Below are 17,848 nucleotides of genomic sequence, written 5' to 3'. Positions count from 1 at the left end.
CTCGCTCGTATTTGTTTTCCATCTGCAATCATTTTACTATGAAACTGAATGGTGGGTAGGCAAGAGATCTTCTATGCTTCCCTCAGGTATATGCCAATAATCTCTCTTGGATGAGGTAGGCAGGCCCTCTACATGGCTTGCACAAAAGCTTGTGCTTAAGGGGGAACAATCAGTAATTTAGATATGCAGTGAAGCTGACTTGTCTTTTTCTCATTTTTGTTATAACATTTGTCTATGGCTTCTCCAGAGTATCAAGGGGAAAAAAGGACCAATATTTACTGAGACTGACATACAGAACAGTTTACAATGTGGGTTTGCTTGCCAATTCTGTGCTGAATTGGGTACAGTTTTTATGAAAGATCCCTCCCAATTTGCCTGGCACAGTACCATCACTCTATGTGAATGACTATTGTGTATGGGATTTTTTTTTTTAATTAAACAGTCACACTAAACCAGAATGGGCTTGGTAGCAATAAAAGCCCATAATGCTGATCGCTTGCAGATGTGTTGTGGATTGGGGTGCACAGTGAATGAGAAATTACCTCTTTGTTTCCTTGGCGTGGCATGCTGCTGCCACAAATGTGAGAAATGTTTCAATAGGCTGAAATAATTACACTACAATAGGACTGTCAGTGGGGAAAATCTATATTGCTAGCTGAAACAGAGGGAGGAACTTCTGCAATGATCACATGGAGTGCTTTGGAGAAGGAACATAAATTTTTATAGCAGTGCAAAACAAAAAAAAAAATTGTTAAATTATACTTATTTAAATTCTCATCTGCAAATATGTTTTGTCATTTTCCTGGGCTGCTAGGCAGAAAAACATGGTGGTTCCCCATTTCCATCTTTTGCAGGGGAGCACTCTCTGTTGGGCGCATTTAGGAAATTGAACAGGTGAAACTTCTCAGGGCAGTATCTCAGTATCATGGATGACAATTCTATGAATAAAAGCAGATATCTGTTTCTTTCTATGCTAGCGTTTTAGGAAAATGGACTGTTGTACCAAAGATGTCACTTGTGAATTATAATAGATTTGAACCTTTTGGGAAGATCTGTTTATTTTGTTAGCATGTGGTACCTTGCAGTTAGTTGAGACAGATACTTATTAAGAAATCCTCTCTTTTAGGTTGGTACAGAGGCTACACTTTAAGGAAAAAATCAAAAAAAGTAAGTATTCTGCTTCCATTGTGACTTTTTTTGTCTAATGGCAGAGATATTTCATAGTAACCACCCTCTTCTGAAACTTCTTATTGAAAAGTGATTTAGGAACTTCTGTGAAATAACATGGCTAAGTGCTGATGTTGTTGACTTTGTATTTTGTGTAAAAAAAAAAAAAAAAAAGGTTAGCCCTAAAATGAATTTCTTTTGATAATTGCTTTTATTATAAGGTCTTGTGCTCTCTAGAAAAATGACTTCTTGATTAACCTTCACAAGCTTTTTTTGGTTATAGACTTTTATAGAATATTTTTTGGTTATTAGAGAAAAGTGGTTTAGAATTCGTGGTAATCTTGAACACTTAATTTTAATAGCAATTTATGCAAAAATGTCTTAAGACGAAACTTAAGATACTGATTTCAACTGAATCAGGTTTATTCAATTGAACTTGTACCTTGTAGTCTGTTTTGACCATTAATCCTTGTATGCAGGATCAAAATATAATGTTCGAATTGGTAGCACGCAGTCACTATGGTCAGATTGTTTCTTAAAATGAATCCTAAGGCATATGGATTCAATTACTGATTTTAAGAGTCTAGCACAGGGGTGTCCAAACATTTTGGCAGGAGGGCCACATCATCTCTCTGACACCGTGTTGGGGCCAGGAAAAAAAAGAATTAATTTACATTTAAAATTTGAATAAATTTACATAAACGAATTTATTAGAAATTGAACTTATATGAATGAATGAAGGTCTTGCAAAAGCTCAAGGCCTATAAAAAGCCTTGCACAAAGCAAGGCCGACCTTTCCTTCGCTGCTGCAGCTGCATCACAGATATGAAACAGCAAGCAGTGGAGGGAGCCGTCATCCTACAGCTCACATAAGCGGTCAAACAGTTGCCCTCACGCTGAGAGCAGCTGTGTTGGGCCAGCATGGGCTCCAGCAAATCTCCGAAGGGCCAGAGGCTCATTGGAGACTAGAGGCTCCCTGTGGGCTGGATTGGGAGTCCCTGAGGGCCGCAAGTGGCCCCAGGGCCTTGGTTTGGGCAACCCTGGTCTAGCAGACTAACAGCGCAATCCTAACCAACTTTCCAGTGCTGATGCAGCCATTCAAGCAAGGCATGTGCTACATTCTGTGATGGTGGGCAATCACAGAGGCCTCCTCTAGGTAAGGAAACAATTGTTCCCTTGTGGCTGCATCAGCACTGGAAAATTGGTTAGCTTTGGGCTGTAAATTCATAATCCAGCGCATCCAGTGACTTAGTAGGATACTTGAATTTTCAGTACAATTTACGATTGTTGCCTAAACATTGTTTGCGTTTGTCACAGGAACTTACCCAGGAAGAATTAAACTTAATAATTTATTTAGGAATTTTATTGAAAGCAATTTATTGGTGTCTGTTCAGTCTCTAGAACAGGTGTGTCTAACATAAGGCCCGCAGGCCAATTGAGACCCCTGGAAGCAATTTATCTGGCCCCCACTATAATTGGGCTCTTTCAGTGTGAGAATTGGGCTCTCTCATATCTTGAAAATATGAACAAGATTTGCACATTTTCTCTTCTATGTCAGCACAAAGTGCTTATTTCTGGCCATCATCTGCTTAATGATGCCACTTTGTGCATTAAGATGTCACTTCCTGCCCTCAGCAGACACCATGAATGCTAGCTTCAGCCTCTCGACTATAGCAAGGATCTCCAAACTTTTCAGTACGAGGACCAAATAACATATTTTACACATTTTGCGGGCCAAAAAAAAATCTGTTTCTATAAATGTATGAATGAAATTTGAATGAATGAATATGTTTTATCTGAATCTTTTTTTGTAATCAGCATGATACAGAACAAAAGAGAAATGTGACATTTATGAAAAAAAAATACTGTGCTTAAATTGAGAAGTGATATATATATATATACAGGGTGACCCAAAAGTAGGTGGACAGTAAATGATAACATTTATTCCACCTACTGTCCACCTACTTTTGGGTCACCCTGTATAATGAGTAACAATGTCATGCATTAGCAAATGCTTTGACAAAAAATCCCAAGTTGCTGTGGACTGGATAAAATCTTATGGCAGGCCAGATGTGCCACCTGAGCTGTAGTTTGTAGACCCCTGCTCTAGATCCTAGAGCCAAAGAACTACTTTAAGCCCCTCCTCCCACTTTCAAAAGAGGTTTACCAGGTGATGTTGAAGGCTCCTGCTCAAGAAAAATAGATTAAACCTACCTTGGAGATATGGAGCTATTTATGCAATTCTTTGAATCTGATCTAGATCTCCTAATAATTCACACAGGCTTCTTGTTTAGACTGAAAAGTGCAGAAGATGGTGACAGAAATGATATGGGGCTGGAGCATTTTCCTTGGAAGGAACATCTACAACATTTAGAACTTTTTAGTTTAGGAAAATGACTCTAGCTACGGTGTACACACTTAGCTGGGAGCAAGCTCCATTGAACATAGTGGGACCAGCGTCTGGGTAAACATGTATTGTATAAGGAGGGACATGATACAAGAGTACAAGGTTTATACAATTGGGGGAAAGTGGATAGAGAGGATAGTGTCTAGAGCAGCCATTTTTAACCACTGTGTCGTGGCACACTGGTGTGCCGTGAGTGGTCCACAGGTGTGCCACAGGAATTTGGGGGAAGGTCATTTATTAATAGGGCCAATGGGAGATGTGAGCCCCCACTGGCAGCATGGTGTGCCTTGTCAATTGTCAAAAACTTGGTGGTGTGCCTTGACCATTTTAGTGCCTTGTCAGTGTGCTGTGAGATGAAAAAGGTTGAAAATCACTGGTCTAGAGACACTAGAACCGGGTATCATCCAGTGAAATTGATTGGCAGGGAACTGAGAGAAGACAAACTATTACTGGTAGTTGTTGGCAACCTTCAGTCTCAAAAGACTATGGTATTGCACTCTGAATGGTCTAGTGTGGCTGAAAAGGCCAATTCGGGAGTGACAATCCCTTCCACGCTGGGAGCAAGTGCAGTCTGTCCCTGGTCTGTCGCCCTGACTATGTGCCTTCCTTCTTTATTACTGGTAGTAGAAGGCAAAGTACTACTACATACAGCACGTCTCTTTGGAATTTGCTACCACAAGATGGGGGTGATGGTTCCTAACTTCAATTGTAAAAAATTAGATACCGTAGATACTCGGGTATAGTACATAAAATTTTTGCCAAGTAATCAAGTTACAATTCTCACTTCGCCTTATCTCTGGGTCAGTCAGAGGGCAGAGCCTTTCAACTCTGAACAGGTTACTTTCTCTGCTAAGCTTAGGCAAACTAGTTGCTATAGTTACTTTCCTGGGATGTTTCAACCAAAGTTAACCTTTTATTCCCCTCTGTTCCCTTTTGCTGCTGCAACCTGATTACCTTTTGCAAAGGTTTTGCATTTGGCAGAGGTCTTATTTTTCAACACCAGGATGGGATCCCCTTTCCATTTGAAGCAACAATTCCCAGGCTACAATTCAATGCAGCATTACTTAAGAATAACACCCATGGAAAGCAGTGGGTCTACTTCCGAGTAAAAAGGATTGCAAATATATGCAGCTGCATCTCTCTGCTGTGAATTGAATTGCACACTCTCAGTTATGTGTTATGGGTTGTATGTTGTATGTAGAGCTTCTGGCATAACACACCAGACACCTTAAAGGTGGATTTGATTCATGGTTTCCTGCAGTGGTTCCCAACCTTTTTCATTTGCATATCCCTTGGCAATAATAAATTGTACCCTTCATATTAGCGAAATGTTTGTAATAATACAAGCCCTCATCTCCTCTCTATGAAAACCCAGACTTCATGTATTCATCACAGTGTTTTCTCTTTTTATCTGTTTGAGGAACAGAAGACTCTGCCTTTGCACTGTTTTGCACCAGAAGTGTGCTGAGAAATTCTAGGCAATTGATCACTTTCCGTATTATGTTTCAGCTTTTTTACTGTGCTGGTTTTCAATCACTGGTTCATACATGAATTGATGACCAAAAACTAGCTGTTGGTGGGGCTTTCAAAGCCGGCTAGCTACCTCCCTTCCTGCCTTGCTGGTCCTTGCAAGGCATTCTGGAGCATGACCTGCCTTTTTCTACCATTATTCCATTCTTTTTCAAGTACCCCTAAAGGTCCTGTTGAGTGTCCCTGGAAGTACATGAATACCAGGTTGGGAACCACTGATTTACTGGTATGTTGTTTACAGTGCACTTACTCTGATAGTGTTTACAAAAAGGTGGTGAAGACCAGAATTTAAAAAGAATAAAAATGTATCTTATGATATTTTACTATGTTTTTAATAAATTAGAGGTTACAGTTCTTAGGTAACAATTAGTGGTAGGTTATTTTTCAGGATCTGGCCTTGGGTAAAATCAGACAAAACTATAGTCAGACAACCCTCTAAGTTTAACCCCCGACTTATCCGAGGGTCATAGAAAATTCCATGATTGTTGGCTCAAGACCTGCCCTCGACTTATCTATGGGGTCGACTTATTGACGAGTGTCTGCGGTGAGTGTTCTGAGGTTTTTTACCCAGAATATTTATTTTCAGGGGATCAACAGCAGTAGTGGGATACAGCATCCCAGGAGCATGTGGTTGGCTGATGTGGGAAACAGAATACTGGACTAGATGAACCTTTGGACTGATTCTGCAGGGCTGCTCTTATGTCCTTAAGACTTCTGCAATCTTCTTATAGCAGAAATTTGAGTCCTATGTATGGATCGCCTTTTCAAGTATTCTTGAATATAATGTGTAGATATGAGCAGGGTTAAAACAATTTGAGCTGTTTTATCCAGATATTTCAAAACCTAGGAAAGTTATATTTCTTAAAAATATGAACTTTTTGGATATGTAGCGAAAATGATGACATTTTGTGTTTTTCTGTTAAAGGGCATATTTCCTGCTTCTTATATACAGCTTAAAGAAGCAATAGTTGAAGGAAAAGGGTAAGTTTTTAGCTTTAAAGAAAATATTTGTGTGGTTTTGTCTTTGCACTTCGTCCTGTTTAGAAAACTCTGTTCACATTAGTATTTTCCAGATTTAGCCATAATCTCTAGCCATCATTGTGACCTCTTTTGCCATTTTAGTTTGTAATACCAAAAAGAACCTTTAGAGAAATGGTTGCATGGCAGGTTTTCAGCAAACTAACTGTCCAAAAGGAGTAACCAAGCATAGGGGTCCTCATCTCTGACATTCACTGAAAGTGTTGGTGAGGCAGTTTAAGGAAGAGAGAAAATAGCTGGCCATTGGAGAAGGTAGTTGGAAAATTTGACAAGGGATTTGCTGTGGATTGTAAAGGAGGACACAAGTTGTTCTTCAAGTTATTGGACACTTGGGTCAGTATGAAGTGTCTGGTACTGGCATATGCTATTGTGTGTGGTAGTGACCCATAGTAAACCTGACTGAGTAAAGACTGTGGTCTAAGTTAGCTGCTCATTGAAGCTTCCCAAGCTCCCATATAAGATAGAATACTCCTTGGTTTACAAGCTTTCTTTTTAGTTCAGTTTGTTGAAGAAAGCAGCTCTGCATGGACAGACCTGCTTGTTCCATTAAAGTGAATGATGAAGTGCACTTAGGCAGGTGTTTGAGGTGCAGTGGTGTAGCTGTGGGGGTACAAGAGGTAGCAATTGCATCAGGCAACGAGCTTTGGGGGGGGCATAGTGGCCAGAATTGTGAAAACCTTGGTATGTATGAATAATATCATCATGTTATATATCATTGGAAAGGTAATTTAATGCAGAATGCAATTCAGCAATCCACATTAGAGTATCTGTATTGTATCAAAAGTTATGGTAAATTAACCAGAAAATGAAAACACATCTGCCTTACAGAACAAAAAGTGGATTTTCTTAGCTCAGAACTTATCCTGTGACACTGATTGTTCTGAGAGCCAATGAGATGTTGTTATGATACAGCATGGAACCAATAAGGTATTAATATGAGTATCATAATGCAGTTACCCCTGCTAACTGTGTAAAGAGGCACATTTTCAAGTGGTGCTCCTCTTATATTTAGCAGGGTGGAGAATAACCGTCCTTCTTCACCCCAGTACAGTGTGTCTAACCAATAAGGGGCACACTTTTTATTTATTTACTTAATTAAATTAGATTTTGTTGTGGGGGGACTACAAAATCTTCTTTGATCAAAGGTAGCAGATAGATGCCTTAGCTATGCCACTGACTGGGGGGAGGTGGCAGAGCAAGTGGGTGGCGAGCTGCTGGGGGGGAGGAGGTGGGTTTTCCTTCGATTTTCACTTCTCTAAAAATCTGGACATGATGTCACTTCCAGTTGTGACATCACTTCTGGGGCATTGTTTTGAGCTTGGCACCGGGCAACCTGATATTAGCTATGCCACTGTCGAGATGCATATCCACTTTCATGTCTGGTTTGTCAGAGTTTGTTTTGGGAATAATAATTCAGTCTTGATTGAAATACTTTGGTGAAAGAAAACTGACTGACTGACTGACTGACTGACTGACTGACTGACTGACTGACTTTCTTTCTTTCTTTCTTTCTTTCTTTCTTTCTTTCTTTCTTTCTTTCTTTCTTTCTTTCTTTCTTTCTTTCTTTCTTTCTTTCTTTCTTTCTTTCTTTCTTTCTTTCTTTGGTTATGCATTTTATAATTACTTACTATTAGAAATGCAGATTGTTGTACTATCTTTCTTTCTTTTTTTTAAAGCTTCCTCATGCCACTACTGGGCCTTTTAAACCTTTTTTTTTCTTAATAGAACAAAGAAGAATGGTTATGCCTTCCAGCAAGGATTTGTTACAAAGTGTATTTTTCAGATCACGAATCATTCATATAACCCTATTCTGCCAGATCCTTATTACTCTTCTGAAGGAGAGCTCTTTTTTCCATTTCAGTTAGTGTTTTATGTATGCTGTTGTCCTTGGTGCTTAACGTAGGGCTATTTACAAATTGAGTACGTGATAGTGGTAGTATGGTGCCCAGTTAAGTATGCGTGCATGTTAGAAATTAGCTGATATTTTAAGAGACACTTCAACTAAAAGTGTGAATTGTTCAAAAACTTTGCCAGATACAGCCTGAATGTTCTTTTCTGCCCGATTTATTTTTATGCCCTTTTAAATATGTAAATTATGAAAGCACTAATCATTTGATTACTGCATAATAGCACTTTCCTGAGTGATTGCAAAGCTCCTTCATGTACTTTTAACATACTGCATGGTGTAGCAGTTGTGCAAGGCTCTGGTAATATGTTCTTTAAACATAGTAGATTAAAGGCACAAACACCCTGTTGTTCTCTTGTCTTTTTAAAAGTAGTGCTGTTTGGGGCTGAGCAAAGCCCTTATAGTAACTTACGACTTTTAATTTGTTTCTTGCTTGACTGATGAATGTCAAATAATTGATATCTCAAAAGAATATTTAGAATCTATTTTTAACCTTAGAAATAGGCATATTATAAAAGATATGATCATGCTGCTATGTCTAGATTATTTTTGTTCTCTCTCTCTCTCTCTGTTGTCTTGATAATAGATTTTGTTGCCTAGTTTGTTGGTTTTTACTGTTTTCTATGGCAGGGGAAAACTGATATAAAATAAATATTGGGAGGAATTAAAGTCAAGGAAATAGGATTGAAGTTCTAGCATTCATAGTATTCGTAGTAAGATGTTATTATGTTTAATAATTAATTCATTGATTAATAAAAACTGGTTTTGAACTGGGCATGCCCAGGGAAATCTCTGGCCTCTTCCTTTTGGGTGACAGTTTCTTGTGCAAAATCACCACTTTGAAGAAAGTTTGAAAATCAATTTGTAAACATAGCGTAACATTCTGTCACACAGACAGAAGAGGTCAAAGATCCAGTGGGCATGCCTAAGGAGTTATCCAAGCCTGTGTCTTTTCCAGTGAGACTATTTTAATTACTTGAGAATTCCAATTTTTACAGGCAATATGAAATTGTTATACCCAGTGAACTACCACTCATTCAAGAAGTTACCACAACACTACGGGAATGGTCCACAATATGGCGGCAGCTCTATGTTGTAAGTACAGTAGATTTTCCGAGGGCTGTAGGCATGGTTTGAGGGTGCTATTCCTTTTGTCATTGTAATGATATACAGCTCAGTCGATCGGTAATGCTAAAGACACCTGCTAAGAAGACTTAAGTGTCTGTAGGACAACAGTTTAGCAATAGGGCATGTGCTTTGCATTCTGAAGGAACCAAGTTCATTTTTAAGTTGCAAGGATATTGAATAGTGAGGCTATGAAAGGTCCCTGGCCGAAACCTTGAAGAGCTCCATCCAGTTTGAGTAGAGAGACAACATTTGGCTAGATGATCCAGCAGTTTGGTACTATAAGGCAGCTTCATATGCTTGTATGAGAACAAAAAGGAAACACTTTTGCTGTACTTGGGGAAATCTGGTCTTTAACTTTGGATATAACTTTAGCTTTGGAATGGATTACCTTTCTTAATTTGAGAATTAAATTTTATTTATGGTTTCAATATTCTAAATGCAAGAGAATGCAAATTTTTCATCTTTGCAGATTATTTTTTCATTCTCATTTCCTTATTTTCACACAGCCTGAGTTTTCTTTTCAGCAGTTAATATACAATCAAAGCATCCTGATCCACTTCTTTTAGTGGACTTCTATTAGTGGATCTTCTTCCTCTTGCACATGCTGTTGTTCTTCCCAGTTCCCTGAATTGGTAGAATTCAGGGCTATTCTTTCTGCCCTCATTTTACAACAGTGACTGCTGCTGTTAAAGTTCATAGTGACATAAGAACATAAGAACAGCCCCACAGGATCAGGCCATAGGCCCATCTAGTCCAGCTTCCTGTATCTCACAGCGGCCCACCAAATGCCCCAGGGAGCACACCAGATAACAAGAGACCTCATCCTGGTGCCCTCCCCTGCATCTGGCATTCTGACATAACCCATTTCTAAAATCAGGAGGTTGCGCATACACATCATGGCTTGTACCCCATAATGGATTTTTCCTTCAGAAACTTGTCCAATCCCTTTTTAAAGGCGTCTAGGCTAGACGCCAGCACCACATCCTGTGGCAAGGAGTTCCACAGACCAACCACACGCTGAGTAAAGAAATATTTTCTTTTGTCTGTCCTAACCCCCCCAACACTCAATTTTAGTGGATGTCCCCTGGTTCTGGTATTATGTGAGAGTGTAAAGAGCATCTCCCTATCCACTCTGTCCATCCCCTGCATAATTTTGTATGTCTCAATCATGTCCCCCCTTCAGCGTCTCTTTTCTAGGCTGAAGAGGCCCAAACGCCGTAGCCTTTCCTCATAAGGAAAGTGCCCCAGCCCGGTAATCATCTTAGTCACTCTCTTTTGCACCTTTTCCATTTCCACTATGTCTTTTTTGAGATGCGGCGACCAGAACTGGACACAATACTCCAGGTGTGGCCTTACCATCGATTTGTACAACGGCATTATAATATTAGCCGTTTTGTTCTCCATACCCTTCCTAATGATCCCAAGCATAGAATTGGCCTTCCTCACTGCCGCCGCACATTGGGTCGACACTTTCATCGACCTGTCCACCACCACCCCAAGATCTCTCTCCTGATCTGTCACAGACAGCTCAGAACCCATCAGCCTATATCTAAAGTTTTGATTTTTTGCCCCAATCTGCATGACTTTACACTTACTGACATTGAAGCGCATCTGCCATTTTGCTGCCCATTCTGCCGGTCTGGAGAGATCCTTCTGGAGCTCCTCACAATCACTTCTGGTCTTTACCACTTCGGAAAAGTTTGGTGTCGTCTGCAAACTTAGCCACTTCACTGCTCAACCCTGTCTCCAGGTCATTTATGAAGAGGTTGAAAAGCACCGGTCCCAGGACAGATCCTTGGGGCACACCGCTTTTCACCTCTCTCCATTGTGAAAATTGCCCATTGACACCCACTCTCTGCTTCCTGGCCTCCAACCAGTTCTCAATCCACGAGAGGACCTGTCCTCTAATTCCCTGACTGTGGAGTTTTTTCAGTAGCCTTTGGTGAGGGACCGTGTCAAACGCCTTCTGAAAGTCCAGATATATAATGTCCACGGGTTCTCCCGCATCCACATGCCTGTTGACCTTTTCAAAGAATTCTATAAGGTTCGTGAGGCAAGACTTACCCTTACAAAAGCCATGCTGACTCTCCCTCAAGTATCTGTTTCGTGCATGTATTCGCCAGCTGCCTGTGTGCTGCAGAAAATGAGGATGTTTGGGTCAGGCTCAAGATGTACAATTCTTTTTAATTTTGATCCCATTCATTCTTGTTCCATGGACCAAAGTGTGGCTCCCTGTAGCAAGTACCACCCATTGAAACTAATTTGAGCTATCAGACTACCTATGAGAAAAATTTTAATTGATGACTCAGTATTGTTGTACAGCTTGTATATTTTCATTCCTTGTTAGCTCTTCAAACTTGTCCTATAGCAGAAAACCAACTGTAAGAAATTCAGCACAAGCCATTTCACTTTTGTATTGGTTCAGAAGATGAAAAACAGCAAAAACTCAGCAGTATCTTTTAACGCATTTTACAAATTGCTTCAGCCAGCTATCGAACATTGTGAAATAGTTATTGTTAATCCCAGCATCTAGCTAAGAACATAAGAACAGCACCACTGGTTTAGGCCATAGGCCCATCTAGTCCAGCTTCCTGTATCTCACAGCGGCCCACCAAACTCCTGCTAATTGGGTAAGAGGCACTTTTTCAAGTGGGTGTTCCTTTTTTTTTTTTTTTTTTATAGCAGGGGGAGACTAACTGGCCCATCTCACCCCAGCAGTGTCTGTTCTAGTGGCTGTCTGCTGGTATTCTTTTGCATCTTTTTAGATTGTGAGCCCTTTTGGGACAGGGAACCATTTAGTTATTTGATTTTTCTCTGTAAACCGTTTTGTGAACTTTTAGTTCAAAAACAGTATATACGTAAATACTGTTAATAATAATAATAATAATAATAATAATAATAATAATAATAATAATAAATGCCCCAGGGAGCACACCAGATAACAAGAGACCTCATCCTGGTGCCCTCCGTTGCATCTGGCATTCTGACATAGCCCATTTCTAAAATCAGGAGGTTGCACATACACATCATGGCTTGTAACCCATAATGGATTTTTCCTCCAGAAACTTTTCCAATCCCCTTTTAAAGGCGTCCAGGCCAGATGCCATCACCACATCCTGTGGCAAGGAGTTCCACAGACCAACCACACGCTGAGTAAAGAAATATTTTCTTTTGTGTGTTCTAACTCTTCCAACACTCAATTTTAGTGGATATCCCCTGGTTCTGGTGTTATGTGAGAGTGTAAAGAGCATCTCTCTATCCACTCTGTCCATCCCCTGCATAATTTTGTATGTCTCAATCATGTCCCCCCTCAGGCGCCTCTTTTCTAGGCTGAAGAGGCTCACATGCTGTAGCCTTTCCTCATAAGGAAGGTGCCCCAGCCCAGTAATCATCTTAGTCGCTCTCTTTTGCACCTTTTCCATTTCCCCTATGTCTTTTTTGAGATGTGGCAACCAGAACTGGACACAATACTCCAGGTGTGGCCTTACCATCGATTTGTACAACGGCATTATAATATTAGCCGTTTTGTTCTCAATACCTTTTCTAATGATCCCAAGCATAGAATTGGTCTTCTGTTATCTCTTCTTGCAAATCCAAAAAATGGATTCAGTTTTCACCAGTCAAGTACTCGCAATTTTTGAACCACCCAATAGGTAGTTTTTTTCCATTTGTTTTATTCCCTGCATCACTGGCTCCCTCACAATAGCATTTTAACTTCATAAGCTATGAAATAGGTTGGGTTGAGAAATGGTGACTTCTAAGACCGCACAGTGTACTTCATAACTGAGGGGAAATTTGAACCTGGGTTTCTCACATCTTGCCCCAGCATTTTGGTTCCCTAATACACTCCCCTGTAAGGGAAGTCTGATAGCTGAACAGTTCCTTTTGAGTGTTTTCTTCTCTTTATAGCAAGATAACCGAGAAATGTTCCACAGTGTGAGACACATGATATATGACCTTATAGAATGGAGATCACAAATTCTGTCTGGAACCCTACCCCAGGATGAGCTCAAGGAATTAAAGAAGAAAGTTACTGCCAAGATTGACTATGGAAACAGGTTTGTGATGTGTATTTTTGAAATATGTAGTATTTTTCTTTTACACATAGGATTTTGCTGAATGATTCATTGACCATTGCGTATTCTTCCTTTGCTCCAAGAAAGGATATTGATGTTGCAGGCAAATGTAATAGAGAAAGTGTATTCACACCTGTGACTCCTTTTGCATTTGTGAAATGACAGACATGCCTGTGGGTGGGTGAGTGGCAGGGCCAGGATTTGGCACTCTTCAGGTGGCGCAGATCCAAGCATACCAATTGGGGCTGCTGCAGCTCTCCCAGGGGTAAGGGGAATTTTTTACCCTTGACTCGAGCCGCACCTCAACCAGCCCCAAACTTGAATACAGCGCAGGGCTGCTGATCTGGGTGTTCCAGTGCAAGTTATGATTGCTCTGTCAGTGTCAGACCTTCTGGCCTGACTGGAGTTCAGGATCTGGCAGAGCAGAGCTCCGCTGGTCTCACCCCCTGCCCTGATTGCTCCCCCTGCCTTGTTCTGCCCACTCCTTGTCTCCCCCTGCCTCAATACTACTTATCACTGACCAGCACTGCTGGAGTGCTGGCCGGCCTTCTGAGTGGCTCTGAGGCTCAGCCCTGACAGGTGCTGGCCCAGCAGCGGGGTTGGCCCTTCTCTCTGGGTGCTGCAGATGTGCCCTATAGCATGTTTGCGACACCCAGTGCTGGTGGTGCACTCTTGTGGTGCTAAAGAGCTCGGGTTCTCAGTGTCACTGGGATGCATAACATGACTACTTTCTGTTGAGAGAGTGCTTGTCTCCTATCTATAGAAACGGTTCTGGGGGAAAAAAGCCTTCAGCACCATTGCGGCACAGAACATGTGTAGTCTACAATATGGGCTGTTCTATGCCATACAATTAACCAGATGTTATCAATATTTATTTGTTGGTTACTTTATTTTGCCATCTGGCTAAGGAGCTGGTGAAAGGTATTCTGAATAACCTCCAGATGCTAAATGCGCAGACTTTATAGACCATCTTGTACTGTGTTCTTATTCATTATTGTTTTGATGAACTAATGAAATGATCACAACATTCTCTGTAAAACTGGAAAAAGAACTGAGTTTAGATCTCGCTCCGAGTAAAATGTGTACTATAAAGCAATGCAATTTTTGTTACAGTGAGCTGTGTATTATGTTTTTCTGTTAATGAAACAAAAATGGCTATTTCAGATTATGGATATCTCCATAAATGTTATTTGTCATGTCTTCAGTAACTACCCTGTGGACTTCAAAAAACAGCTTGTTTGCCCTCCCTTTCATTTAATGAAATATTGTAAAAACAGCAGTTTTATTTTGTTGAAACAACTGCAAAATATTTATGAAGCTAGTTATAGCTAGCATTGGGTTTGAGGTTTTATAAGGAGTAGTGCTGACTATCTGTTGTAATAATCGTAGAATTGTTAAGGAAACAATTGATAAAACAATTGATCAAATAGGCACTTGATAAAATCTCTTGGCTCACCAGTTAGTATCACAGAAGGTTGGAAGGAACTTTAGAGGTCATCTAGTCTAAACCTCCTCTCAGTATAGGCAACTACAGCATCCCTAACAGGTGGAGGCTTGAAAATCTCTAATGAGGGAGAGCCTACAACTTCACGAAGCAGACTGTTCCTTTGCTGGACAGCTCTTCGAGCTATGAGATTCTTCCTCATGTCCTGCCTGAATCTACTTGCCTGCAGTTTCAGCTCATTGGCTCTGCTGTTGCTCTCAGGCATCACAAAGAACACGTTCTTTCCTTCTTCTGAGTGATGGCTCTTTAGATATTTGAAGATGGCTATTGTATCTCCCCTTAGTTTTCTCTTGAATTATGTATCATGAGGAATTTAAGATGGAAATTTAGAGAATTCAGTTCATTTGGCAAAATAGATCAGTGCCATTTTACTTTTTAGAGTTTTAGGCCAGCGCTACCCCAGGTATGTAAAGCAGCCTCTTGGTTGCTGTGGGAGCATGATTGCTGCGAAGTTGTCACTGCTGTTGCTGCATGGCCACTTCTCTCCAGGGGGAATGCCCTGCTTCTGGTTCCCCGACCCACCAGTTTGGAAACCATTGGTCTACGCTTATCTCCTGTTACCCAAAGGCCTCCTCTAGTACCCATAATTCAGTTAGGGGTCTTGCTTCTCTTTGGTCAGAACTTCTGTCTTCACATAGCAACCAGTGATGGAAAGAGTATGACAACCTGGTTCTGGCTGAAGTGTGTATGCTTTCTTGGGGACATCTAAAAGACAAGATATAGCTCTTGTATTATTCCTTTCTCTCATCCTATGTTGCGAATACTACAGAGACAGGTGCCTCTTGGGGTGCATGTGAACACATTATTGGTTCTTTCTTGCCTACCCCGCAGCCATTATATTATGCATATGGGTTGGAGTCAGGGAGATCTTTCTGAGAAGTTTCCTGGTTTGAGTGAATGTTACGTTGAGCCTGGTCTCAGTTGTATCCCTTTTCATACAGAATTCTTGATCTGGACCTCGTAGTAAGGGATGAAGATGGTAATATTTTAGATCCAGAACAAACGAGTACCATCAGCCTTTTCAGAGCTCATGAAATCGCTTCTAAGCAAGTGGAAGAAAGACTACTGGAGGAAAAAGTAAGAGATAACATGTATACTTTCTCCCACTTTTCTGTTATGAAATGTATAAAGTGCAATGAGAATTGGAATGGACTATTAAAAAAAGGATTGGCTAATGCATTCAGGCTGTGAAGTGTTTCCACAATTACGTATCCAAAAGACACTACTTATGTTGTCTAGCTGTGGTGTTTAGCCCCTTTCCAGAGTTTTAAAAGAGGACAAGTCAGGGTTTTTCATTTAGCAGTATAGCACCCAAAATTCCCGGTTGTAGGAAATAAGGTTTTGCCTGAGAATCTATGCAGGTCTTTTCATTTGGGTCAGATGCCACTTCCTCAAGCAGACAGATAAATGGCAAATTGCACCTCTTGCTGCCACTGTGGCGGCATTGCAGGGCTATTCTGGCTTGTTTCCAAGTCCTTTTTAGATTTGGGGGGAGAGAGTCATTGAGATAGCTCAGTGCTGCACTTTGCACCCTGAAGAGATGGATATGCAACTACCCCTGTACCAGACAACTGGCAAGGTTGTTATGGTTGTAGAGGCTGCCTTCCTGGTCATTTACAGCTATTGTATATACCTTCTGTCCCTGCCCTTCTCTCACTATCACTGTCACAGCAGGTAGAGCCCTTTGTAGTGCAGGAGAAATGAGTGAACAGGCCACAGAAGATCAGCTTTAGGGTGGGAGCTGGATCCACAAGTATTTTTAAGGTCAGATTTATGTAAATGTTTGTATTGTTCTTAGTCAAATGCAGGGCTTTTCAAACTGGGGCATCGCAACGCCCCAGTCTGAGGCCCTAACCTCTTTCCCCTTAAGGGGTGGGGGCAGCGAGAAGGCAGGGAGGAGGCAGTGACGCGATCCCCAGGATCGTGGCGCTCAGGAGGCTGCAGGGGCTTGGCTGTACTTACAAGAGCCTCCTGCAGCCTCCTGGGGGTGCGGGGAGCGCTGTGCGACCTTCTGCAGGGCTCCCCACAGCTTTGAAAGTGAAAATGGAGCGATTGCACTCCACTTCTGGTTTTTGCAGAGACAGGGTGCGATCGCTCCACTTTTGCTTTCAAAGCTTCGGGGAGCCCTGCAGAAGGTCATGCAGGGCTCCCCACAACCCAGGGGGGCTGCAGTAGGCTCTGGTGCCAAGCCCCTGTAGCTCCTGGAGTGGCATGATCTTGGGGATTGCGTCGCTGCCTTCCTCCTGCCCCTGCAAGGACTTAGAGTGGTTTTCAAACTCTCTGAGAGTTTGAAACTCTCCTGACAACTCTCTGAGAGTTTGAAAACTGCTGGTCAAATGGTTTTGTAGTTGCTACAGACTATTCAGTAGTTTTTTATTCTCCCTTTCCTTCATTCTTAGTCTCAAAAACAGAATCTGGACATTAGTAGACAAGCTAAGTTTGCTGCGACTCCTTCGTTGGCTTTATTTGTAAACCTAAAAAATGTTGTCTGCAAAATTGGTGAAGATGCTGAAGTTCTTATGTCTTTGTATGATCCATTGGAATCCAAGTTCATCAGGTCAGTGTTTTATGGAATATTTTGTTTGCTGGTCAATTGAAATACACACACACACACACACACACACACACACACACACACACACACACACACACACACACAAACACACACAGAGTGCTTTTTTTGTGGAAAAAAGGTGCAGGAACTCACAACTTGTTAATATTTTATTTATTTATTTATTTATTTATTTATTTATTTTTAAACCATTTTTTATTGGAGAAATATTTTTTTATGTGCTTCCCCCTAAAGATGAACTTACTTCTGAGTAGACATGCATAGGATTAGGCTGTCAATCTCCACATCCCCTTCCCCCTAGCTATTTTTTCTACACATGGGGGGAAAAATACTGTACAGGTGCACTTGTAGCGTGTAGTATGTAGTGTGGCACTACTTCGAGGAGAGGAAGCAGTGAATGGATTCCGAAAAATGGTTTACATGAGTTCCATGTAGTAAAATTACTCTGAGCAACTGTGGGAGTAAGAACAAAAAAGGAATTCTTACACGAGAGGGGTCCTTAGGTGCACATAGAAACAGC

The 17,848-nt window shown here is 41.1% G+C and overlaps 1 protein-coding gene across 5 annotated transcripts in view; it reads left to right on the top strand.

Moving 5' to 3' along the window:
* The window catches only part of DOCK1 (dedicator of cytokinesis 1), a 484,421-nt gene that overhangs the window by 66,366 nt on the left and 400,207 nt on the right, over nucleotides 1-17,848 (top strand). For all 5 annotated transcript variants that reach the window (XM_066618882.1, XM_066618881.1, XM_066618883.1 and 2 more), the window contains exons 3-8: nucleotides 1,127-1,167; nucleotides 6,030-6,085; nucleotides 9,047-9,143; nucleotides 13,086-13,234; nucleotides 15,698-15,833; nucleotides 17,156-17,313. In XM_066618882.1, coding sequence (XP_066474979.1) covers nucleotides 1,127-1,167; nucleotides 6,030-6,085; nucleotides 9,047-9,143; nucleotides 13,086-13,234; nucleotides 15,698-15,833; nucleotides 17,156-17,313 — 637 coding nt within the window. The remainder of the gene's footprint in view (nucleotides 1-1,126; nucleotides 1,168-6,029; nucleotides 6,086-9,046; nucleotides 9,144-13,085; nucleotides 13,235-15,697; nucleotides 15,834-17,155; nucleotides 17,314-17,848) is intronic.

Source organism: Tiliqua scincoides, chromosome 3, assembly GCF_035046505.1.
Source record: "Tiliqua scincoides isolate rTilSci1 chromosome 3, rTilSci1.hap2, whole genome shotgun sequence".
In the NCBI taxonomy this organism is placed as follows: domain Eukaryota; kingdom Metazoa; phylum Chordata; class Lepidosauria; order Squamata; family Scincidae; genus Tiliqua; species Tiliqua scincoides.
The sequence above is the reverse complement of the archived record's forward strand: the minus strand, read 5'-3'. Positions and strand labels throughout refer to the sequence as shown.